This window comes from Telopea speciosissima, chromosome 1 (genome assembly GCF_018873765.1).
Source record: "Telopea speciosissima isolate NSW1024214 ecotype Mountain lineage chromosome 1, Tspe_v1, whole genome shotgun sequence".
Taxonomy (NCBI): domain Eukaryota; kingdom Viridiplantae; phylum Streptophyta; class Magnoliopsida; order Proteales; family Proteaceae; genus Telopea; species Telopea speciosissima.
Window position 1 is genome coordinate 55,423,423 of NC_057916.1, and position 25,955 is coordinate 55,449,377.

The following is a 25,955-nucleotide window of genomic DNA, read 5'->3' on the forward strand; positions in this document are numbered from 1 at the left end:
TATGAAATATGTTTGGAGTGATCGTTGCTTGGAGGGAGCATGGACTCGTTTGATCAATAGAATGGTTGAGCTATTACATGTGATGCGTATGATGTGGGAATGGTTTTTTATCTGTTCCATTTCCCCAAGTTCCTCTAATAGAGGGGGTGGACCCCTCGTGTGTTTAAGTAGTGTGTTCGAACAGGCTTAGGGTGGTCATTTTCACCCCTCTATTAGAAGAACTTGGGGAAGTGAACTTGCCCAGGAAAGAAGTAGATAAAGGGTTCCCTCAACCCTAGTAGGGTGGGAACAAAAATCTCAAAAGAGAGGAAATCCAAAATTTTTTTTGTGATAAATAGAATTTATTATCAGTGAAATAAAGTTCGACAAGATGGATAAAGGTTGGAAACCCAGACAAATGTGAGTGAGCTACACAGGAACAGAAGGCCCTGCCTGTGTGTTAGCAACACAGGAACAGAAGGCCCTCGCGTTCAGTAGATCCACGTGCCCATTAACCGGAGAGGTTGGAAAACCTTCCCTTCGATAAATGTGTCATACGTGTCCTGTTAATAGATGACAAGTCAAAAGAATCCTAAAAACAATATATATATATCCCGCCACGAGTTCAGATCTGCTACCCACATGGGGACGGGTGGGGGTAGATCTGGACCTCCATCCCCATGTGGGTAGCTGATCCGGTCTTGCCGGGCACCGGACAAGAGTCTATTCTTACTATATTTTACTGATACTCAATAGTAGCTTGAAACTTTAAATTCGTAAGAATTCCCAAGGAAACGATTTTCATTTTCTGCAGATCATCTTCTGGTTTAGATTGAAGTAGGCTACAGAGTTTGCAACAATGCGTGTCTTCTCCTTCTACCAGAGAGTCTCTCGAGCTTTTCATGACTACCCTTCGTTCTCTAAGCTGATTGTTATCTTCACAGTCAGGTCTTCTCTTCAGTTAACTTCCCTTGTTTTATCTACCTAGGCTTCGTAGTCGAACCGTTTCTTCGATATAAGAGTTTTAGTTTTATCTATAGTTAACTTTGTTAGTGTAGTTATAATGGCTCTTTTACTGTTAAGAGATTTTGGCGAGAGAATTGCCTTCTTGTGGATCTTCGAAAGGATGTTAAAATTGGATGACTGCATTCTTTCTCATATTCTGATGATCACAGTTGATGTGATATAAATAACAATGTCATGATCTAAGTTTAATTTGTTGAATGAATCCTGTAATTTAGTTTGATCTGACTGAGAATTTAACATTTTATTCTAATGAATACGGCACTTAAGTAACAGTAGCTAAATTGCTGAGTAATTTTTTTTTTTGTTGAGAATTAATGAAGTTAAATTTTATTAATCAGTTGAGGCACAGGTACAATAACAGTGAACGTAATAAAACTGTTACTTTCTCTGTGTGTTAGGTCAGTCTGGATTTTAAAAGAATAGGTCTTTTTTTTTTTTCATTAATATGCCTTATGTTGATTAGTTCATAGTCCATAGATCTTGGGAGCAGGAGTGGGGTATAGGAAGGTGGGTGCTCCTCGTAACTATGCCTTACATGTGGCATGTGCAACTGTGTAAATTAGATGATAATCCCCAACGAGGGCATTCTAATAGATGGAAATTGATTTCGTAAGATGGATGCAATTGTTTAATCTTTCTTATTCAATTGGATGGATACAAGAACAAGGACAGTAAAGAGAAAGTCTAGTAGTTCATTCCATTCAACGCATTGACTTAAATTCTCCACACACTATATCTTCCTTGTAAGACAGTTCTCTGGATATAATTCACTTTGTCGTTCAACTGTGATCATAGTTATCAAGGCGGGAAGGCGGCCATAGCGTTTTAGATGGTCAAAATTCAAGGCGACACCGCCATGGCGGCAAGGTGCCTGCCATGGTGCCCAAGGCGTCCAAGGCAACCAAGGAGCCTAGACGCCATGGCGTCGCCATGGCGATGCCTTGATAACTATGACTGTGATTTGAGAAATCTTCTATAATCATCAACTTTCAGAACTTCATATATACTGTTGCCTCAATTTATTTTTTAAAGTACTTCCTATACCTAATTCTGTTTTGAGTTATCTTCTAAAACAACTGTCACAATTCATATTTTCTATTGCCTCATTTTTCTATAGGCATTCTCTATTTTCTCTTCTAGTTTGGAACATTATTATGGTTTTATTTTAGATCCCACAATGTGATTACAATCGTTTGGTAGTTTTGTTTATGGAGATCCTAAACAGAGTAGAGATTGTTGGATATTTCAATTTGTAAGCATTGATGGAGCTAATCAGTTGTTACAGTAACAATGAGGGTGTTTGAGTGTCGAGTTCAATCGCTGCTTCTAAATAGATAAAGAGCTTAAAATTGATGAACTTACTTTAAGGAGAAAGGGGAATACAGCATGCAAAAGGTGAAGCAAGGAGAGCCATCCCTCTGTATTGTAGTACTTATGACACCATCCGTAATTATTAACACTACCCAAAGGTCAAGTGACTTTATGTGTATGTATGCAAAATTCGTCAATCATTTCATTTCTGACTGATGAAGACTTCATGACATGGACACAAGTAAAGTATTAGGATCCATTTGCCATATTCTTGTATGGCCCTAGTATTATGTTCTCTTAGCTGCAAAACATTTTTGTGCCAAGACCTTTCACCTTTTATGTTCTTTAATATTTTAGGGAACATGTTCTTTGTCTGGGAGTGTGACCCCTGCACCAGCACGGGGCCAATGGGAGCGTGTGCAGAAGCATCAACAGGGGCGGGATTACTGCCTTTCATGGGGGGCAGGGTGGTAAGTTCGCCCCATCTTGTGTCTGGGCGCAGGGGCCACTCCCGGACAGTGTCCTTTTCCCAATATTTTATTAATAAAGGGAACCCTTAGTGGTGAATATTGAATTGCTTTGCTTAGAACTTTTTGATGCCTCTTCTTGGGTCATGGAAGGAAAATCCATTATTTTCCTGCTTTCTATCTCCTTTAAATTATTTCCCTTTCAGATCCAGAACTAATTTCTTCCCTAAAACTAATCTTTTTTTTTTATATTTCATTTGAACTCAAGAACTTAAGACACTATATTTCTTTTGCTTTTTATTTTATTTTATTTGTTTTGCTTTTTTTTTTTTCCTTCATTTCCCTCTCTGACATGTACACAGTAATTGATTATTGCAGTAGTGGTGGTCTTGTGGCTTATTCTGATTCAAAATCACATCATGGTGCAAATAATGTTAATTTATCTCAAACGGATTGTAAGAAGAAGAGAGTGGTGGTACTTGGAACTGGTTGGGCCGGGACGAGTTTCTTGAAAAATCTTGATAGTTCTGTGTATGATGTTCAGGTGGTCTCACAACGTAACTATTTCGCATTTACCCCTTTGTTGCCAAGTGTTACATGTGGGACGGTAGAAGCACGAAGCGTTGTTGAGCCAGTCCGTAAGATTATTAGGAAGGTAAAGGCAAACATCATATATGAATGATGCATTATCGATCTGTTCAATGAGACAATTCTCATTTGCATTCTCTAATGTTGCATATTGAGAATCTCCCGGCATTACTCGTCTAGGGTATTCTTGCCATTGTAATCACTGTTTTCCTAGCATTGCTCTGCTGTTTTGATTTGGCTATGTGAGTCACATTAGCTTATTTGGGATTCTGAGGATTTGGATTCCAAGATTGTGGAGTTGACGAAACACTAAAACAAATTAGAGTACAGCATTCCTATTATAGGTTATTGTTGTACTTGTGCTATATAAATTTTGTGCTGAAAAACCATTTACAGTAATGTTCTACAAGCATTTTTACAAGTATTATACAAATTTAGACATTTCTGCTATGAAAAGAGTGATGGTAAAGGTATTGGTATGTCTGTATGTTTCGGTAAAAGGTTTTCTCAACCCTCCAAACCCCTAGAATGGAATACCCATGCTCTTTCATGCATTAACTGTGGAGATAGGTCAGAATGGTGCAACAGTCTGGTTTATTGTTTGGCTTCTGCTTGACTTGTTTGCGTGGGAGTAATCATCATTTCAACATGCGTTTGTTTTCTTACAATGCTTTAAAACATAATGCCATCCATGTCTTTTTATTCCTTTGACAGAAAAAGGAAGAAATTCGATTCTGGGAAGCTGAGTGTACCAAGATTGATGCAGCAAAAAAGGAAGTTCATTGTCGGTCTGTTCAAAAAGTGGGTTCAGATGGGAAAGAAGAATTTATTGTGGAGTATGACTACCTGGTGATAGCTGTTGGAGCCTGTGCCAACACCTTCAACACTCCTGGTGTTGAGGAAAATTGCCATTTCTTGAAGGTAACTTCCATTGGATGCAATGGTAATGATCTTTGGGGAAAAGATCCCCATGCTGACAGTGGGGGGATGTTTTCCACACCCTCTCACTTCTTGACCATGTAGGCTCTTAAATTATATTCTCTCTTTCCTTCCACTTGCAGCGTGGGGAACCCTCTCCCATAATTTTTATACACTTAATAATTTTTCTTTGGAACTTTAGAAAGGGCAGTGCTATAATTTGATTCTTTTATGGGAAGGAAGCTCTGAAAGACATTGGATTAAGATGGATTTCCACAGTTGTTGGAGTGAATCCTAACATCCACTTTGTTTCGTGCTTCTGTTTTGTGTTTGTGGAACTCCTTCCTCTTTGTATGAAGTATAAAAGAAAATATGATAATGGTGTAGTAATTTGATATTGGTTAGAGGATTAAAGTGGCTTATTGCTTGTCTGCAAAGCACTACTACTTCTGTTATGTTCATGAGAAATACTCTTCTTCATGCAGGAAGTAGAAGATGCTCAAAGGATCCGTAAAAGTGTGATTGATTCTTTTGAAAGGGCCAGCCTTCCTAACTTAAGTGAAGAAGAAAGGAAGAAAGTTCTTCACTTTGTAGTCGTCGGAGGTGGTCCAACAGGTGTGGAATTTGCTGCTGAGCTTCATGACTTTGTCAATGAAGATTTAGTTAAGTTGTATCCCAAGGTCAAGGACCTTGTAAAAATCACACTTCTTGAGGCGGGAGATCATATTTTGAACATGTAAGTAAGAATGCATTATTTTTCTAAGTTATCATATTTACAATCATGGGCGTGCATAATCTCATTAGCTTCTCTTCTGACTCATCAGATTCAGTACTGATTTTAGGAAAGACATTTAGCTCTGTTGTGGAATCTTGGTATCCATCCTACTTATGCCCAGTGCTCACAGGATTTATACTGGCAAACAACTGAACCATTCAGCTTTCAGGACTCCTTATAAGAATGCTTAGTTCCAACACTAGGCATGACCCTTTCATAGGAATCTTGATTTGATGTTAAACCTCCAGAATTTTCAGATTAACTTCATTAGATGAGTTCCTCTAGAGATCTAGTCCTTGATTCTTGGGCAAGTTATATTTGACCCAATATTAATTTGGTGAATGTTCTCACAGAATGAAGCTGATTTGGTTATCTTTGAAACAAAAATGCGGGGTACCTGTACATGAGTACAATACTATTTCACTAGGATACAAGCTGTGAATAAATACACTTCACAATGATGCAGAAAATACAAAATATGTAGATATATAATATATGCAAAAGAAAAAACGTACTTTTTGTTTTTCAGAAAAGTTCATAATAACTTCTGGACCTCTAGTTGACTGTCTTCAGTGCATTTTTTTATATCCTATTGTTGGGGTTGGGCGTGTCTTGTATTCAGCGGGTTCACATACTTATTAGTGGGTCGGGTTTTAGGTCCATTACATGTATAGGATAAAATTGTAATTGTGTGAGGATTAGGGTTTTTTGGGTTCCCTATATAGTTTTGATGGGAAAAACTTAAAGACAAGCAAGGGAAGATCACATTGGTAAGGTGGAGAGGTGTAGAGTGTTTTTCTGGATTTGTGAAAAATCTTTGGCTCTCTCGGGTGGATACAGGCATTCGCGCCCAACCACGTTAAATTCTTCGTGTTGTGTGATTGTTTGCTTGGTTTCTTCGTCGTTGTTGCGTATTCATCCCCAATAAGTATCAGAGCGTGGTTCGACAAATCGTTGTAAGGTGTGTACGGAGATCTGAGGAAAGGGCGGGCTGTGCACAAGGAGCAAAAGAAAGTATTTTGTTCACTGTAGAGTACAGATCTGGTTTTTTTTTTTCTCTCTACATCCACAAAGTTGTTGGAGGAAATATAGGAATGCAAACAAAGGGGTATGGATTTTGCATCCTTGATCACATATAAGTTCTCTCCTCTCTTTGTTTGGGAGAGGGGTTTGTTGGGGAGAGGGGTAATTATGCAGGTTCATCATAGATATTGGCTTATTTCCTTAGAAATAGGCCTAGGGTTGGGTTATATACATGTTGGGCCTTTGTTCCCAAGGGTTTTCTATGTTTTAGGCCACTTTAATGAGCCTAAACTAGGGGTACATAGGTTGCATACGGGATTAGCCCAATACTTAGTTTATTTTTATGTTTTTTAATTGAATCGATTCAAATTGGTTGCATCCAATTGGTTCAATTTAAGTGATCATGTGACTTGGTTAAGTGGTTATGTGATGCAAGTTGGGCTGGATTAGGACTCTATAAGTCCAGCCATGTTTTGAGTCCATTTCCTTTAGTATTTTAGTTTCCTAGTCAATTTAAATTACCTAATAGGTTAGGGATAGGATTAGGCCATTCCTTTTTAGTGTCTAAGTCTATTTTTGAGTCTTCTATATAAGTTTGTAAGGGAGGCCAGCATTGTATACGAATTTGATTAATGAAAAAAGCTTTTGCTTGTTGGCTGCCATTGTTGCTGCTCCTGTGCTCCTTGTGAGTGTGCATCCTTGTGGTTCTATCAAGGCGGAAAGGGACTGGTGGAATCCAGTTGACTCCTTACGCCGTGACGGCTGGGAGGATCTTCTTCAAATTCGAAGGTGGTTTTATCCTTCACAACTGGCGAAGCTTGCTGCCAGTGAAATCCCCAGTAAGTTTGGCGCCAAAATTCTTCTTCTAATCCTCTAATACTTTCCCCCAATTGATCCCCTTTATTTTTGGTTTGAATCCCATAAACCCTAACTCCATTAAAGCCCAAAACCTGTAACTCAATTCTGTCCAGAATTGCAGAATTTCAAAACTCATCCAAACCCTAACCTTTTTATACCATATTGACCCCCTAGACCTGCCCATTAATACCCTATAAACCCCTTTCCCTATATCCTACCCAAACCCTAGGAATTGACCTAAATCCTAGTGCTGTCCATTCGAACCAGCAACCCCTTTTGTTATTTGATCTGGTTGTTTGGCTCCTAGTAGGTCTCCTATCTATCTAGGACTACATTAGGTAATGTTTGGGATGTTATGTTGAACTCGCCACCTAGATCAGGGTCTAGGACCCATAAATTTCTCCCCCTTTTCAGGCAAAGGACTAGGTTTGACTTAGTGATGGATAAGGCAAATGTTTGCCTCAGATATCTCTGTTAGTTCAAATTTATGGATTGGGTAGGTGTTAGGCATCCAACAACCGCTTGGCCGATGGTTTACTTGTTAAGGTCCTTAGCTTCTTGAATAGCTGTACCTTGGGATCCCAGCTCGGGGGAGGCTTCTAAGAACTTTGCTAACAAGGTCTTTGGTAGGTATTTCAAGCTATTCACAATTTCAATTCAATAAATCTAGTGAACATATCCTTGATAAATTCACTATCTTCCGTTTTAAACAACAAATATTGATGAACAAGCATATTGATCTTAAAGAGTCCTTAAATTGATTATTACCTTCATGCAGAAAGTCTTCCAAATCTCTTATGCAGTTTTGCCATCAGATACTCTATTATATTCACTAGCACATAATGCACAATAAAAGGAATTTTTAGCTTTAGAATTACGAATGTGTTACCTTCTTATGTGGCTGTACATTGACTTTTCTCCTTTTGTTTTACAAATCCATCAACTGTAACAGTTGGGTAGAGTAACCTTCTTCAACAATACTCAATAAGTCGCCGTCATATGCCTAAAGAACGTCATCATCCGGTTCTTCCAATAGTTGTATTTTGTGCCATCGAAGAATGGTGGATGAGTCGTGGACTGTCCGTCCATGTTTCCCTTCTGTATTCATTGATGTAGATATCATCCTCGAACTTGTTAAGATTCTTTATAAAGAGCCTCGCTCTGATACCACTTGTAGGATCGAATGGCAATACCCAAGAGGGGGTGAATTGGGTGACAACACTTATGTTTTCTTGCAAAATTTAACAAACAATTACAATAATAGTACAAGAACAAAATATGAAAAGAAGAGACAGAGACAATGAGAGACATAAGTAATTTAGAGTGGTTTGGATTCACCAATCCTACGTTCACTACCTGGTTTACACAGACCAAGGATTTTCACTATCAAGGGTCCTTTTCCAAATGGCAGAAATCAAGCCTTACACATCTCAATCGTAGTCCCTCAGATTGAGTACCTAGAACACTTGGTCAAGGATTTCTCTTACCCATTTCACACAGATCAAGGATTCCCTTACCAGGTCACATAGACCAAGGATTTCCTACCCAGGTCGCAAAGATCAAGAATTTCCATCTAGATCACACTGATCTAAGATTTCCTTCTTCAGCCGCAGATTACATCTGCAAGCACGTACCTAAAGTACCACCGAGCTACACAAGCTCACACAACAATAAGACTTCTTACAAGCCTGAAATTGTACCAATTAAGCACACAATGATTCTCATAAGATAACCTTAGCCTTTTCTCAAATGATATTTTTGTGTAACTTTTAAGTGTTATAGATTTCAAATGACTTAAGCCTTTATATAGGCAAAAAACTAGTTTTTGGAGTCACAGTTTTCTCAAAGATAGTAAGTATTCAAATTATTTTTGTCTTCAAGAATCAACTTTATTTTCCAAGAAAAGCTACTTGTTGGAGCTCATCATCATCAGTGAAGATGTTTAGAGTTCCCACACAGCTGGTTGGAACCTAAGTGATGCATTAAATATATTCAAACCAGTCAAACGTCACTACTGCATATCATTATTTTTCCTCGTGTAGAAGTCCACCAAAATAGGGCTTTAAAACCTTACTCTCTGTTCAGAAGGAAGCAGGTCATGGAAGTCCATCAAGACCATCTGCGGACACTCAATATGAAGTACATTTGTTCATCTAAGAATCTTAGGTTTGACTTAATTAAACTTTATAAGCACGGTTGATCGTCACTGATTCACAAAAGTTTGTGAACAATAAAGTCACTCAGTTATCTAAGTCAAACCTCTTAGATATGGGAAAGATATATGAGCCTTCCTCTAAGACATTGATATCATTTCTTCTGTATAGAATCACCTCCTGTGTTGCTGAGTTGGTGAATAACTTCAATGGAAGATTTAGCAGGTTTACAATCAAGCATCCCAATCTCTTCAAGAAGGTCTAGGACATACTTTCTTTGAGAGATGATCCCTTTGTTAGATCGGGCTATTTCAATTCCTAAGAAGTATTTTAAATGTGCTAAATCCTTAGTCTCAAACTCATTTTTCAGTTGAGTTTTTACGTGAGATTTCTGCCTCGTCATGGTGATCACTGTTTAAAGTATCAGAATCGGGTATCGTACCGGTCGAGCGATTTTAAGAGACGTATCGTATCGTATCAGAGATACGTATCGATCGGTGCAAAAACACATGAAAATGATCAAAATACACATGGAAATACAGTTTTGGACACAAAAAACAATATAAACAAGCAATTAATGTCATATATTATGCATATACACTAAGAATTGTGAATAATGTATAACCAGACAAGTGCGACACTTCTAAATTGTTATAAAAGATTAGATTTCTTACATGCAGAGTCACTCTATTACCATAAAGAATGCCGGGGTGGATCAAACTCATGTCTGTAAGGGTCCTCAAGAATAAGAGCAACTAGGATGATGTTGTGTACTGACCGAACATAAGCACAACATTGACCCTTAAGGAAGCCATTTTCGGGTTTGGGTGAAAAATGGTGGATTTGAGTTCAAATCTTTGCAAATGTACACAAAGCATGCATCTAATAGTTAATTGAACCTATTCTCCTTGAATCATAGCAAAAAAAAAAAAAAAAAAAAAAAGAACTAAAATGCAAGATTTGAAGCAAAAGATCAAGTTTTTTTAAAAAAAAACCTACCGTTTCCCTTCAAGTGTTGAGTATGTCTTGTATTCCAAGGATTCGAGTGCGATGTGGATCAGACCCGACCCGACATATTTTGTGGCGCGACCCGAAGAGAGGAAGAGTTGAGATTTGGTTCGTGACGCGGAGGGTTAGGCCGATAATTTTAGGGGTTCTAGTTCATGTTTGGTCATTTGGTTGAAAATATGAAAAAAGGCACGTGTATCAATACGTATCAATATGTATCAGTATGTATTGGTACGTATTGATGTATGTATCGACCGATACATATCGATACGTACCGATACATTTTAAAAAATAATAAAAAATTGAAAAAGTACATATCGGCTGTATCGATATGTATCGAACGTATCATATCGTATCGACATGTATCGGTCGATACATATCGACACAGTCGATACATTGTTTTTTTCAAAAAAAAGATACTTATCGGTATGTATCGAATCGACACCGACCGATACCGAGACATATCAGCCGACACGGTACGATACGCACCGATACTTTAAACCCTATTTGAACAAGATCATCCACATAATGAGGACTGTAATCTTGCCTTCCCTCTGTTTGATAAATAAAGTTTGATCTGCATTACTCTGTTTGAACCCGAGCTTCTGCATAGCTCTTTGAAACCTGCCAAACCAAGCACAACGAGACTGCTTCAAACTATAAAGAGATTTTTGGAGTCTGCACACCTTGCCAGCTGTAAAGGATGAGTCAAAGCCAGGAGAAATATCCATGTAGACTACTTCCTCAAGATCACCATTCAAAAAGGCGTTCTTTACATCCAACTATTTAAGATTCCACCCAAGGTTGGCTGCACATGATAATAGAGCTCAGACAGAATTCATTAATGCAACCGGGGAAAAGGTTTCTTAGTAGTCGATGTCATAGGTCTGAGTGAATCCTTTGGCAAGTAGTCTTGCCTTATAGAAAGAAACGGTTCCGTCCGCATTCTGTTTTACTGTGAACACCCATTTGCATCCTACCATAGTTGTCATGGCGTCGCCATGGCGCTGCCATGGCGTCCTGGCGCTGGAGAAACTGGCATATCGACCTTCGACATGGCTCATGTATAAATATTGCCCGATATGGCGTACATGGCGTCGCCATGGACGCCATATCACGATATATGGGCATATCGGTCGATATAAGTGTAAAAAACTCAGGTTTAAAATTTTTTTTTTTAAAAGCTTAAATGCTTTTTCCTTCATTTGTATTGGTCACATTGACATTAAAAATTAAAACCATTAAAGATTAAACGGTACACTTTAGTAGTATTCCCTAAATCCCTAATTGGATTATTGGAATTGAAATTTGGGGATTTTAGAAATCGCAAAGTTTGTCAAGATAGAAGAGAGACTTCGTGAGACGTCTGGAGACTGAAGGAGTCAAGAAGACGAAGAAGTGAGAAGAAGAAGAAGAACTGAAGCTGCAAGTCTGCAACTCTTGGCAAGTTTGAACCCCTCCGGCAACCTCCAGGTAAGTAATTTTTTATTTTTTATTTATTTGGTTCTTCTTCTTCTCCAATCTCCTCCCAGTCCTCCGGCGAGTGCGACTCGATTCTTCTTCTTCAATTCTTCTTCTTCTTCTTCTTATTCTTCAGTTCTTCTCACTTCTTCGTCTTCTTCACTTCCGGCAACTTTCTCCGTCAGTCTTCTTAACTTCTTCTTCTTACCTTGCATTGCGGCTTTGCACACATGACAGACCTCTCAGCTTTTTTTGTTTTTTTCCTTTTTCTTCTTCTTGCCTTGTAGTTGTAGGCTTGCTTACAGTCGCAGACCTCTCATTTTTTTTTTTACTTTTTTCTTCTTCTTGCCTTGCAGTTGCAGGCTTGCACACAATCATAGACCTCTCGGTTTTTTGTTTCTTCTTCTTGCCTTGTAGTTGCAGGCTTGCACATAGAAAGACAAGGTGTTTTTTTTTTATCTTCTTCTTGCCCTGCACACAGCCACACATACACAATTACACACACAGAGACAGGGAGAGAGTCGAGAGACAGAATGGGGGGGGGGGTGGAGGGATTTATTACAGCCAGTAGTTCTCTCAGTTTTTTTCCCCCTTCTTCTTACCTTGCAGTTGCAGGCTTGACACGATCCACAGAGATGGTGTTTTTTTATATTTTTTCTTCTTCTTACCTTGCACATAGGCACACAGGCACACATACACAGTTATTTGATAGGCTAATCTATGTTTTCATACCTTCATGTACACTAATGGATATTACACTTTCATGAATTAAACCATAGTATATTAGTAGTACACTTTCATGCTGATTTTTGATGTTATAGGATATATACTATAGCATACTAAATGACATTAAAAATAGAGAAAATAAAAAATAAAACATGGTCGACATGCTCGCCATGGCAACGCCATGGTGGGCGACATGTCGATATATCGACATGACACCCCTCCACCGACTTGGATCGCCGTGACGCCGTGACAACTATGCATCCTACTGGTTTCTTTCCCTTAGGACAAGGGAATTGCTCCCAAGTATCATTTTTCTTTAGGGCCTGCATTTCCTCTATCATAACAATCTTCCATTTAGGGTCTGTTATAGCTTCTTTTTAGTCTTGTGGGATAGGCACAAAAGATAAAGAGGAAACAAAAACACGATAGATGGGAGACAAAGATTCATAGGAGACAAAGTTAGAAATGGGGTGGTGGGTGCATGATCTAACTCCTTTTCTGATAGCAATGGGACGATCATCATTAGAAGAAGAAGGAGCACTGATACCTTTTGTGTGCTCAAGAACTGGTTCAGAAGGCACATGAAGATTTGGTAAGGTAGGAGCAACTTTCTCTTATCGACGAGAATCAAGTAATGAGCTCTTTTCCACCAGTAAAAGTTTCTCCCCCTGAAGAGGAATGGGATCAATGACGAGAGGGCTTGGAGAACTTGTATTTGGGGGCATTTCTTCCTCAAAATAATTCTCCCCAAGAAGAGATGTCGAATAAAAGGGTTTGTCTTCATGGAAAGTAACATCTATTGTTACAAACAACTTTCGAGTGGGAGGGTGATAGCACTAGTACCCCTTTTATGAGGTGGAGTACTTGAGAAAAATGCACCGGAATGCCCGAGGATCCAGTTTAGAAAGGTTAGAAGAGGAGTTGTGAGCAAAGCAATCACACCCAAAAACTCTGGGAGGGAGGTGAGAGACAATAACAGGGTTGGAGAGCTCACTTACTAGAGTCTTGAAGTTCTTAACAGCAGAGGACACCCTGTTAATAAGGAAGACAGTGGTGAGAACGGCATTCCCCCAATAAAATTTTGGAACATTGGTGGTGAACATGAGAGACCGGGCAACATTGAGGAGTTCAAACACAGGAAGTCCGGGAAAGAATACCATGGTCATCAAGATATTTGAGAAAAAGGGCCATCTAGATATTCTATTCCAATATCACTTTTCAACTCCCGAACCTGAGCACCAAACTGGGGCTGAACCATATTATGGAATGATTGGAAACATAGAAAAGCTTCAGATTTAGTCCAAAGGAGATAAATCCACATTAGGGTGAGTGCAATTATCAATAAAAGTAATAATCCAACGATACCCACCCCGAGCAATAGTACGAGAAGGTCCCCACAAATCAGAATGGATAATAGAAAATGGAGTACTACTTTGTTAGGGTAATAAGACGAGTGTGTTTTGCAAGTTCACACACATCACTGGAAAAACGTCCTGTGGACAATGTTTTATTAAATTAGGAAACAAACGATTTAAATAAGGAAAAGAAGGGTGTCCTAGACGGTGATGCCATTGATGAAGCTGTTGAAGGTGACTATTAGCCCGAAGAGTATGAGCAGAGACCGGAGGAGATGCAACAGAAGGTTTTGGATCTAGGTAGTAGAGCCCATCTCGCACCTTAGTAGTTTCCCTAACTTGTTGAAGGTGACTATTAGCCCGAATAGTAAGCAGGGAGCGCCAACTCCTCCTGAGTAGTTTCCCTAACTTGTTGACGCAACTCATAAATCTGAGCATAATTATTGGACTGTGCATGGGTGTGCTTCACAACCTCCCATAATTCTTTAGCCGAGATTAAAAGCACAAAACTAAGGCTGATTATGGGTTCCATAGAATTCAGCAAAAAAGACATCGCAAGGGCATCATTTGCCAACCAGGAATTAGCAGCCACAGTATCAGATGGTTTGGGTGTATTGCCAGTCACATATCCCAAGAGGTTATTATCACATATTGTGAACATGCAAGCCTGGGACCAGGTCAAATAGTTGGCCACATACAACTTAGTAGGCCCAATTGGGAGAATAGGGTTATGGCCATGGGTTCCAAGACGACCCACCACACTACCCTCAATTCCCCCTGTAGATGCAGTAAAACTTTCTTCCATTTATAGAGATAAAGTAACAATAAAAGGGCCAAGAAGACACACAAGATGTGTAGAAGGCAATCAAATATCAGGCAGCAGCATATAAATCCAAAAAGTAATCAGGTTGCAGGTGAAAAACCTGGCATCGAAGTTGGTGGATGAAGGTACTTTATAAAGTACCAAACAGAGCTGAACCAAAGTGAAAATAAGGGAGTGGAAGTCCTGCAGCGTCGACAAAAGGAGGACAGAAGTCCCTGGAGAAGGAAGCAAAACCAGGAAGAAGGGGGGCAAGACCCCTGCGGGCGGCAGATGAGGGGTAAAAACCCCTGTAGAGCGTCAGCCGACAACAAAGAAGGGGCTAGAGGCCCTGTTAGCAGCATAAGATGCCAGAGGATGGGGGCGGAGGCCCCTGCTGGTGTCGGAACAAGGGGGTGAGAGGCCCTTGATGCAACAATGAGGGGCAGAGGCCCCTGCCGGGGTTGGAACAGAGGGTGAAAGGCCCCTGTTGCAGCAGTAAAGGGGCGGGAGTTCTTGATGGCGTCTGATGGCGTTAGAGGAGGGGCTGGAGCCCCTGATCTTATGGGAACTGTGCCCTGATGGTGGTGGCGGTAGCAGCGGGCATGGTGGTGGTGATGATGTTAGTAGTCAGCGGTGAAGACAACATGACATTTAGGTAGTCATGCTCAGGCTTGGGAGGCCAAAGCCTCTGTTATGGGGCCTGACCTTTGCAAGAGATCGAAAAAAAAATCCCAAAAATAATTGGGCTCTGATACCAAGAAGAATTTTAGAGGAGAGAAGAGAGTTGAGAGAATAGGTTGGCTTGTCAGAGTGACAGAGGACACCCCTTATGTATAGTTGTTGAAATCCTTGAATAATGGCTTATGAACAATGTGCCAACAGCCTCTTTATGTATGATCAGAGATATTACAATAAAAGAAATAAAATCCTAGTCAAATCACATGTGCAACATGTGCATAATGAACCTGGACACTTTAATCTATCCGGGTCCGGGTCATGGATCAACGGGTAATCCGTGAACATTCAACACTCCCCCTCAAGTTGGTGCATACATGTCAAACATGCCCAACTTGCTAACAATAGAACAAAATAATTTACTACCAATTCCCGTAGTAAGAATATCAGCCACTTGATCACTAGACTGAACACATGGAACACAGAGGACCCCTTGCTCTAGTTTTTTCTTGATAAAGTGATGATCAATCTCAACATGTTTGGTGCGATCATGTTGGAAAGGATTATGGGTAATGTTGATTGCGGACTTGCTGTCGCAATAGTCTCATTGGAAGGTTAACTATCAATCCAAGATCTTGGAGAAGTCCTTTGAGCCAAAGAAGTTCGCAAATGCTTTGTGCTATGGCTCTAAACTCAGCTTCAGCACTTGACCGAGCAACCACTGCCTGATTCTTGCTTCTTTAAGTAGTCAAATTTCCTCCAACATAGGTGCAATATCCAGAGGTGGACCTTCTATCATCAGGGCTGCCTGCCCAATCCGCATCAGTATAAGCTTCTACCCGGAGATGACTATGTGAGGAATATAGGACTCCTTTACCAGGAGAGGACTTTAGGTACCTTAGGATTCGGTATGCTGCCTCCAAATGATAAGAGTGAGGATCATGCATAAACTGGCTGACTACATTTACTGCAAATGCAATATCTGGTCGGGTATGAGACAAGTATATCAATCTCCCAACCAACCTCTCATCCAAGCATCCCAGTGTCCTTCAATAAATCGAGAGTATACTTTCTCCGAGAAAGAGATAGACCTTTAGCAAAGTAGGTGTTAGATATATGGGCCAGAATACCGTGGGGGTATTCTGGACTTTTTCCCTTTGTTATTTTGTTTGTTTCTTATATGTGGTTTAGTCCCACATTGCTCATGTACTTATGTTTATTGTTGCATTATGATTATAAATACAGATGTGCTTGGGATGAATTGATTATCCAAGCCTTTCCCTAATTTTAAATCTCTATACATGGTATCAGAGCAGATTTCGAATTAGGGACCACCCCTCTTCAAATTTCAGTTTTTTTTCCTTCTCTCCCTCTCTTGATTTTCTCCTCTCCTCTCTCTCTTCTCCCTTGTTCTCTATTCTCACATAGGGCAGCACTGATGAGGTGATCATTCAATCCAGTTGCTGCCCCCATTACCTCATGGATGCTACATAACTCTGCTCGATAGGAACCAGCCATTCCAGCCTGCGAAATTTGGAGCTTCAGTTTTTTGGGGATTGCTTCTACTTCTCTATCAAGGAATCAACTCCTCCTTTTGAAGACCACAACCTGCAGCAGGATTTTCTTCTTATTTGTTCAAGTTCTTATCTCATATTTGATCACAGTTTCAAGACCTCCTAAGATCGATTTTTACAAAAACAGGGTTTTTTTCAAAACCCTGACAATTGTCGATCTAGGAGTTTGGGCCCTCTATTGTTTCTGATTTTTTGAAGGCTGTTTCTCCACTTATAAGGACCCACATGACTGCAATTTGGGCTTCAACAGTTCAGTTTTTTTTTGAAGACCTCCTTGAGATCGATTCCACCATCACAGGGTTTTTTTCAAAACCCTGAAACCTATCAATCTTGGGGTTGCTGCTGCCTATTGAATCTGATTTTTTGCAGGTGTTTTCTTCCATTATTAAGGGCTCCTCGACTTCAGTTTCAGCCAATTCACTGCAGTTTTTTGGTCTCTTGGATCCTTCATCGATTTCAGCAATTCAGGGTTTTGTTCAAAACCCTGACAATATTGATCTAGGTTTTTTCATAGGCTGCTGGTTCTGATTTTTGGAGACTTCTGTCATCTCATTACAAGGGGCTTCTCCTCCATATTTCAGCTCTTCACTTGAAGATATTATTGGGCTTCTCTGCTGCCAGTATGGGTGATTCTTCCAATTCTACAGCTACTTCGGATCATGATGGCCACAGCAAGACAGACTATCACAGTTTTTCGCCCAACCCTATTAAACTTGATGGCTCAAATTACCTTCTATGGTCCAGATCTGCCTCCTTTGCCATTGCTGGCCGTGGTCTCACCAGCCATATTAATGGCACTAGTGTTATGCCCAGTGAACAAGGACCTGCTCAGGAAAGGTGGCTTACCAGTAATGGTGTTCTCATGTCCTACCTGATAGGCTCTATGCCTTCAGATTTGCAGCATAACTTTCTTCTTCTGGACACTACCTCTCAGATTTGGGCTGCTTGCAAGGAAACCTACGGGCAGCTTGGCAATGATGCCCAAGTATATGAACTTCGGAAGAAGGTCCTTCACACCACTCAGGGAGAACTTTCAGTTTCGAAATACTATGCTACTCTACGCAGTCTGTGGCAACAGTTGGACCACTTCTCTGACTTTCACCCTACTACAGTTGCTGACATTGCTTCCTATAAGAAGCATGTGGACAAGATCAGGGTCTATGATTTCTTGGCTGGCTTAAATGTGGAGTATGATCAGATTCGTGTTCAAGTGTTGGGCCATACACCTTTTCCCACACTTGAACAATCTTATGCCTTGGTGTCCTCCGAGGAGAACCGTAGGGCTGCCATATTGCACCCTCCTATTACCGACAGATCAGTTCTCAAGGCTACTGCCCCGGCCCCTCCTGCACTTAGTGGCACTACTTCTCTTGGTGATTCTACTACAGGGACTGTTGTTTGTGAGCATTGTCACAAACCCTATCACACCAAAGAGAAGTGCTAGAAACTTCATGGGAAACCGGCTGATTTTGAAGCTAAAAGGGCTGCCAAGACAAAGATAAAGACAAAGACCAAGCCCCTGCTACTGACACTGGTCTATCCCAGGATGATCTACAGGCACTCCTACGTATGCTAAGGTCTTCCGCTGCTGCTGCCTCTACTACATCAGCTACTGCCAATTCTTTGGCTCCTTCAGGTTCACACTTTGCCCGGTCAGGTATTCCATTTGGAGGTCATTGTGCTTCTGTGGCTTTCCATCCTTGGATCATAGATTCTGGAGCTACAGATCATATGACCGGTTCCTCTAGTCTGTTTCACAGATATTCTCCCACTTCTAGGAAAGATAAGGTTAAAGTGGCTGATGGTTCCCTTTCTTCCATATCTGGAAAAGGAATCATCAACTGCACTTCCTCTCTTCCCTTGTCTTCTGTTTTGCACATCCCTAATTTTACTACTAACCTTCTTTCCATTAGTAGTATTATTCGTGATCTTAACTGCAAAGTCACTTTTTTTCCATCTCATTGTGTGTTTCAGGATCTGGACTCTGGGAAGACGATTGGATTGGGTAAAGTGCATGGTGGCCTGTACCTACTTGATGACGGTCGCTTCTCTCCACCACCATTACCTTCTCCGCTGCATCAGAACTCCTTGGTCTCTTCTGAACTCTACCAGTGGCACTCTCGGTTAGGTCACCCCCCTTTAGGAATTTTAGCTCATTTATTTCCTAGTTTGGTCACCCTACATACTAAGGATGACTTTTTTTGTGAGACTTGTGTTCTGGCCAAACAGACACGTTCATCTTATCCTATTTCAAATAAAAAGAGTTGTTCTTGTTTTCATTTGGTACATTCTGATGTTTGGGGCCCTAGTCATAAGCCATCTATTTTTTATCATCGTTGATTTGTCTCTTTCATTGATTGTCATTCTAGGAACACTTGGGTATATCTTTTACACACTAAAAATCAGGTTTTCTCATATTTTCAGCATTTTCATAAAATGATACAAACTCAGTTCCAGGCCACTCTCCAAATATTGAGAAGTGATAATGGAACCGAGTATACTGAATCCCGATTTCAAAAATATTTGGCTGATCATAGCATTATTCACCAAACTAGTTGTGTTGATACTCCTGCCCAGAATGGTGTGGCAGAAAGAAAAAATCGCTACTTGTTGGAAATGGCCAGGGCTTTGCTGTTTGCAAGGAATGTTCTATCTCAATATTGGGGGGATGCGGTTCTCATTGCCGCCTATCTCATCAATAGGTTACCTTCTCGGGTTCTTAATTCCCGTACCCCCTTTGATATTTTACTGGGCCATTCCTCCTTTATTGTTCCTCCCAAAGTATTTGGGTGTGTGTGTTGTGCTAGAGATACTAGATCTCTAGGCAAACTCAAGCCTCGGGGGCTCCGTTGTATTTTCTTAGGTTATTCTCCAACCCAGAAAGGTTATAAGTGTTACCATCCCCCTTCCTGCCGTACCTTGGTTAGTATGGATGTTATTTTCCATGAGACCCTTTCTTATTATTCTTCACCACTTCTTCAGGGGGAGAGTTCTAGTGAAGATGTGTCTTTTGAGATTCCTCCACTGGAGGTTCCTCTGGCTGCTGCCCAGCCTCCTTTACCACCACCCACGGCTGCTGCCCAGCCTCCTTTGACTGCTGCCCAACCTCCTTTGGATGCTGCCCCATCCTACTTTAATTAATGCCCAACCTCCTCTGGCTGTTCCTCCCTCACCTAATGGGAATCCTTTACAGGGGGAGACCATAGAAAATAGTGTTGTTAATGTTCCTATTCAGGGGAGCTGACTCCAGTCCAGAGAACTATTGGTGAATTTCCGAAGAGAATTGACAACTCCAACATACTCACCTACACAAGGGGCAGAACCAACAGAGGGCAGCTGCAATCCACTTTAGCACCAATACCCATTCAATTGCAGACTCCAGATCCAGATCCTCCATCTCCTGGTAATCCCTCTTCTTCCGACCTACCTATTGCTTATCGCAAAGGTACTAGGACTTGCACTTTACATCCCATATCTCGTGTTGTTTCTTATAGTTCTCTTTCTCCTTGTTTTCGTGCTTTTGTATCTTCTCTTTCTTCTGTTTCGATTCCTAAAAATTGGCAGGAATCATCTACAGATGGAAAGTGGAAGGCAGCAATGTTGGAAGAAATGAGAGCACTACATAAAAATAATACATGGGAGCTTGTGACTCTTCCTCCAGGGAAAAAACCAGTTGGATTTAAATGGGTCTTTGTGGTCAAACAAAAGGCTGATGGTTCTGTGGATCGATATAAGGCACGTCTGGTTGCAAAGGGGTTCACTCAAACTTATGGAGTTGACTATCAGGAGACCTTTACACCAATGGCAAAGCTCAACACTGTCAGGGTGCTATTATCTTGTGCTGTAAATCTTGGGTGGGATCTTCAACAGTTAGATGTAAAGAATGCCTTCCTCCGTGGGGAGCTTGAGGAGGAGGTATCTATGGATATTCCACCAGGCTTCTCTGATGACAGGACCATGGGCAGGGTCTGTAGATTGAAGCGTGCACTTTATGGGTTGAAACAGTCACCTAGGGCCTAGTTTGGCAGATTTCACAAGGCTATGATTTCAGTAGATTATAAGCAGAGTAATGCTGATCACACTTTGTTTATCAGACGAGTTGGTAACAAGGTAACTCTTCTCATAGTCTATGTAGATGATATTGTGGTCACTAGTAATGATGGTGATGCTATCAGGGATTTGAAGCTCCTCCTTGGCCGTGAGTTTAAGGTCAAATATTTTGGCTCTCTAAAATATGTTCTAGGGATAGAAGTTGCTCGATCTTCAAAGGGCATCTTTCTTTCTCAAAGAAAATATGTCCTTGATCTATTGACTGAGACAGGGCTGCTAGGTTGTCATCCTTCAGATACTCCTATGGAAGCTACTACAAAACTTAGGGAGAAAGAGGGTGAGCCTGTTGACAAGGGTAGTTATCAACGGTTAGTGGGCAAACTAATCTACCTTTCTCACACACGACCTGACATAGCAGTTGCTGTAAGTTTGGTGAGCCAGTTCATGCATGATCCGTCGTATTTTGAGGTATTTGAAGTTTGCTCTAGGAAAAGGAATCCTTCTATCTCCCACTGGTCACCTTAAGATTGAAGCCTATACTGATGCCGATTGGGCTGGTTCTCCTGACAGGAAATCTATCTCTGGCTACTGTTCCTTTGTGGGTAGGAACCTTGTCACATGGCGTAGTAAAAAGCAGAATGTTGTGGCAAGGTCCAATGCTGAAGCCGAGTTTCGTGCGATGGCACAAGGAATTTGTGAACTTCTGTGGCTTAGAGGATTATTGCAAGATATCGGTGTTGCTGTCCATCTTCCTATGATGCTTTATTGTGACAATAAAGCCGTCATTAGCATTGCTCATAACCCTGTCCAGCATGATCGTACTAAACACGTGGAGGTTGACCGACATTTCATCAAGGAGAAGCTTGAAACCGGCCTCATTTGTGTTCCCTTTATGAAGTCTACTAATCAACTGGCTGATGTGTTCACTAAGGGACTGAGTAGCAAGCTGTTTCATCCTATCTTAGTCAAGTTGGGCATGCATGATATATATGCTTCAACTTGAGGGGGAGTGTTAGATATATGGGCCAAAATACCGTGGGGGTATTCTGGACTTTTTCCCTTTGTTATTTTGTTTGTTTCTTATATGTGGTTTAGTCCCACATTGCTCATGTACTTATGTTTATTGTTTCATTATGATTATAAATACAGATCTGCTTGGGATGAATTGATCATCCAAGCCTTTCCCTAATTTTAAATCTCTCTACAGTAGGCAACATCTATTCCCAAGAAATACGGCAACCTGCCCAGGTACTTGACCTCAAACTCGGTACTCAAATAGGTCTTCAACCGCTGAATTTCTTGTTTATCACTTCCGGTGATCACTATATCATTTACATAGACAATCAAAATAGTGATATGCTGTCCCACCGTTTTAACAAATAGCGTGTGGTCAGCATTGCTTTGCTGATATCCATTAGCAACCATAGCTCTATGGAAATGACTGAACCAGACCCGGGGAGATTGTTTTAAGCCATACAAGGCTTTCTTTAGTTTGCACACCTTTCCTCAAGTGTTTGGGGAGGCAAAACCCGGAGGTATCTCCATGTAGATATCTTCTTCCAAATCTCCATGTAAGAAGGCATTTTTCACATCAAGTTGTTGAAGATCCCAACCTTGATTCACAGCATAGGAAATGATGACTCTCACTATATTCATCTTTGCCACAGGAGCAAAGGTTTCTTGATAGTCGATTCCTTGGGTTTGAGTGAACCCTTTGGCAACCAACCTTGCTTTATACCTTTCAACTGAACCATCAAATTTATGCTTCACAACAAATACCCATTTACAACCAATGGGTCTCTTTCCTAATGGAGGAATTACCAAATCCTAGGTCTGATTTTTCTCTAAGGCACGCATTTCTTCATGCATCGCATCCTTCCATTTTTGCTCTGCTATTGCTTCCTGCCAATTGTTAGGAATAATTACAGAGGATAATGAAGACACAAAGGTATGGAAAGGAGGAGTAAGGGAGTTGTAAGATACAAAATTAGAAATTGGATGTTGAGTACAACTCCGCTTTGGCTTCTGAACAGCAATAGGTAAATCCAGACTGGGATCATAAGGAGGCTTACCAGGAGAATGAGTGGGAGAACTCAGAACAGGTGCTGATTGAGAAGGTAGTGTGGTAGTGGTCTCTTTGTACAATGGTCCATAAGGAGGAAAAAACGTCCCCTGAGAATAATTCTGCAAATCTTTCTCCCCCTGAACTGGCTGCTGCTCGATCTGTCCCATTTTTTGTTCTTGACTTGTAATCCCATCCTCCAATTCCACAGAAGAATCCTCTATAACAGGTACATGAACATCTAGAGGAACAATCAGTGGGACCTTTGAATCTGCACTTATGATCTCCCCCTGTAGAGGTTCCGGTGATGAAAAGTAGGCCGCGGATTCACGAAATACAACATCCATGGTAACAAATATTTTTCTGGTTGGAGGATGGTAGCTTTTGTAGCCCTTCTAAGTAGCCGAGTAGCCAAGAAAAATGCACCGAAGTCCCTTTGGGTCAAACTTGCCATGAACATGGTGGTTTCAGGCAAACACCACACAACCAAAAATTTTTGGTGGTACAACAAAAGTCGAGGAGCCCAATAAAACATCCAACGGGCAGCGTCCTCCTAAGACTCTTGAGGGAAGCCGATTAATAAGATGAGTGGCTATGAGGACCGCATCACCCCAGAAACGAGGGGGAACAACCATATCAAGCATCAGAGATCGAGCCATCTCAAGTAAATGCCTGTTCCAGCGTTCAGCAACCCCATTCTGAGCAGGTGTATCCACATAAGAGGTCTGATGGATAATCCTATGAGTTTCCAAGTATGACCAAAAGGCACCATCCATGTATTCTTTGCCATTGTCCGATCGAAGAATTCTTACCTTGGCATCGAATTGGGTCTGAACCATCTTATGAAATAGGGTAAAACAGTGGAAAACATCACTCTTATTGTGCATCAAGTAGACCCAAGTGGTCCGAATACAACAATCAATGAAAGTGACAAACCACCAAAAGCCAAAAGTAGAAACACACCGAGCAGGGCCCCAAACGTCAGAATGAATCAAATTAAAAGGTGATAAACTTCTACTATCATAAATAGGATAAACCGTCCGAGTTTGCTTGGCTAAAATGCAAGCATCACAAGAAAGATTAAATTTATTACATCATTTAACCAAATTGGGAAAAAGATCAGATAAAACCCCAATAGGGGGATGGCCCAAATGTTTATGCCAATTATTCAACTCCAAAATTGCCGAATCAGATTCAGTAGAGAAAGACTGAGATGTCAAGGCTGCCGGCGCACCATCAAGTACATAAAGATCACCAACCACTTTACCACATGCAATCATACGACCCGTCTCCAAGTCGTGAAACAAGCAATGGTTGGGAAAAAAAAGTCACTTTGCAATTTAAATCTCTGGTTATACTACTAATTGAAAGTAAATTAGTAGAGAATTTTGGAACATGCAAGACAGAGGAAAGACAAAGAGAAGATGTGCACTGTACAGATCCCTTTCCCGAGGTAGAAGAAAGAGATCTGTCAGCAACACGGACTTTAGTATGACCAAATAAAGGAAAATACTTGAAAAAAAGAGATGAAGAACTTGTCATATGGTCAGTTGCTCCAGAGTCAAATCACCCAAGAATCGGGTGTGGCAGAGGAGCAGTTCCCACCAAATGAAATACCTGGAGAAGGAGTGGTAGGAGTAGTAGAAGGCACAGAAACAGCAGAGACAGCCAATGAAGAGGCTGCAGATGCCGAAGAAGACATGTCCAAACGAGTCACTATATCCTTGAGATGATTGAGTTCAGCCATAACTTGAGAAAGAGACTGCGCAGGTTCTTCTTCAGTGGATGCCTAATTTGCACGTGTGCTAGTAGACCGATTGGAACCACCCCTGCCTCGCCCCCAAGTATTTGTAGGGCGACCATGTAGCTTCCAACAACGATCCTTTGTGTGCCACTCCTTTCCACAATGATCACATTTAATAGGACGATCCCCAGACGGCCAATCACTAGGAACAGAATGGGAAGTATTGCCACGGGCAGAAGACTGCGAACCAGAAATAAGAGCCGATCGTTCCTAAGGGACAGGAATAACCATGGCTATAAGTCGATTGACTTCGGCAAAAAGAATTGCATATGCATGCTCAAGAGTAGGTAGAGGATCACGATTTAGAATATTAGACCGGATTGGATCAAATTCAATATTGAGCCCAGCCAAAAAATCAAAAACACGAAGACCGTCTTCCTATTTTCTGTAAGTCGTTGCATTAACAGCACTAGTTGCAGTAAAGGTGCCCAAAAAATCCAACTGTTATTATAGAGTACACATGGTGTTATAATATTGTGAAAGGGACAACTCTAACTGCTTGGTAGAGTGAATCTTTTGATGAAGTTCATAGGACTGAGCGGTTACGTGTCCTTGGCTGTTTTCCATATCTTGGCTGCCGAATCGAGAAGAAGATAATGTCCGGCAATCTCTTGCTCCATGGAATTCACCAAATAGGACATAACCAGAAAATTAAAATTCTTCCACCGATCTTGGGGAGAACCAGTTTCAGTAGGCCTGACAGAGGTTCCAGTAATGTAGCTAGAGAAACCACGGGAACCGATTGCAAACAAGCATGAATGAGACCACAGGAGGTAATTGGCCCCATTTAACTTTATAGGACTGGCTGAAAAAGGAACAAAGTCACGCTGCGATGTGGCGTCAGAGCCAGAGGAAGCAGACGTAACGTCAGAGTTGTCAGGTATGGTGATTGGTTGGAAAAAAAATAATAATAATGGAAAAAAAATCGCAGATTCGTTTACTGCATAGGGGAAAAAAGAGCCCTTGGTGGGAAACAACTCACCACCAAGGGAGGGTCTAAAAAGATCGCAAGGAGGTAAGAAGTCCTTTCACGAGAAAAAAAGAGAGAGAGAGCCGCGAAAGGCTGGCGGCGGTGTGAAAAGGTGGGGAAAGGCTGCCGGAGGGTTGGTGGGAGGTTGGAGGCTGGAGATGGTGTCAGGGGCTGGCGGAAGGCTGGCGGTGGTGTGGAGTGCTGGCGGAAGACTGGCGAAGGTGCTGCTGGCTGTGGTGCTGTTGCTAGGGTGACTTCACAATGGAGAGAAGAGAAAAAACAAAAAAAGGGAAGAAATTTTTAGATCCCATATTCTCGGATTGGCTCTGATACCATGTTGAAATCCTTGAATGGCTTATGAACAATGTGC

At 41.1% G+C, this 25,955-nt stretch overlaps 1 protein-coding gene across 1 annotated transcript in view; it reads left to right on the forward strand.

The window, feature by feature from the left end:
• Positions 1-751: 751 nt before the first annotated feature.
• LOC122648597 (external alternative NAD(P)H-ubiquinone oxidoreductase B2, mitochondrial-like) overlaps positions 752-25,955 on the forward strand; it is a 61,598-nt gene continuing 36,394 nt past the window's right edge. Inside the window, exons 1-4 of the mRNA XM_043841811.1 lie at positions 752-927; positions 3,162-3,438; positions 4,086-4,292; positions 4,775-5,025. Of these exons, the coding sequence (XP_043697746.1) occupies positions 839-927; positions 3,162-3,438; positions 4,086-4,292; positions 4,775-5,025 (824 nt within the window). The 5' untranslated portion in view covers positions 752-838. The remainder of the gene's footprint in view (positions 928-3,161; positions 3,439-4,085; positions 4,293-4,774; positions 5,026-25,955) is intronic.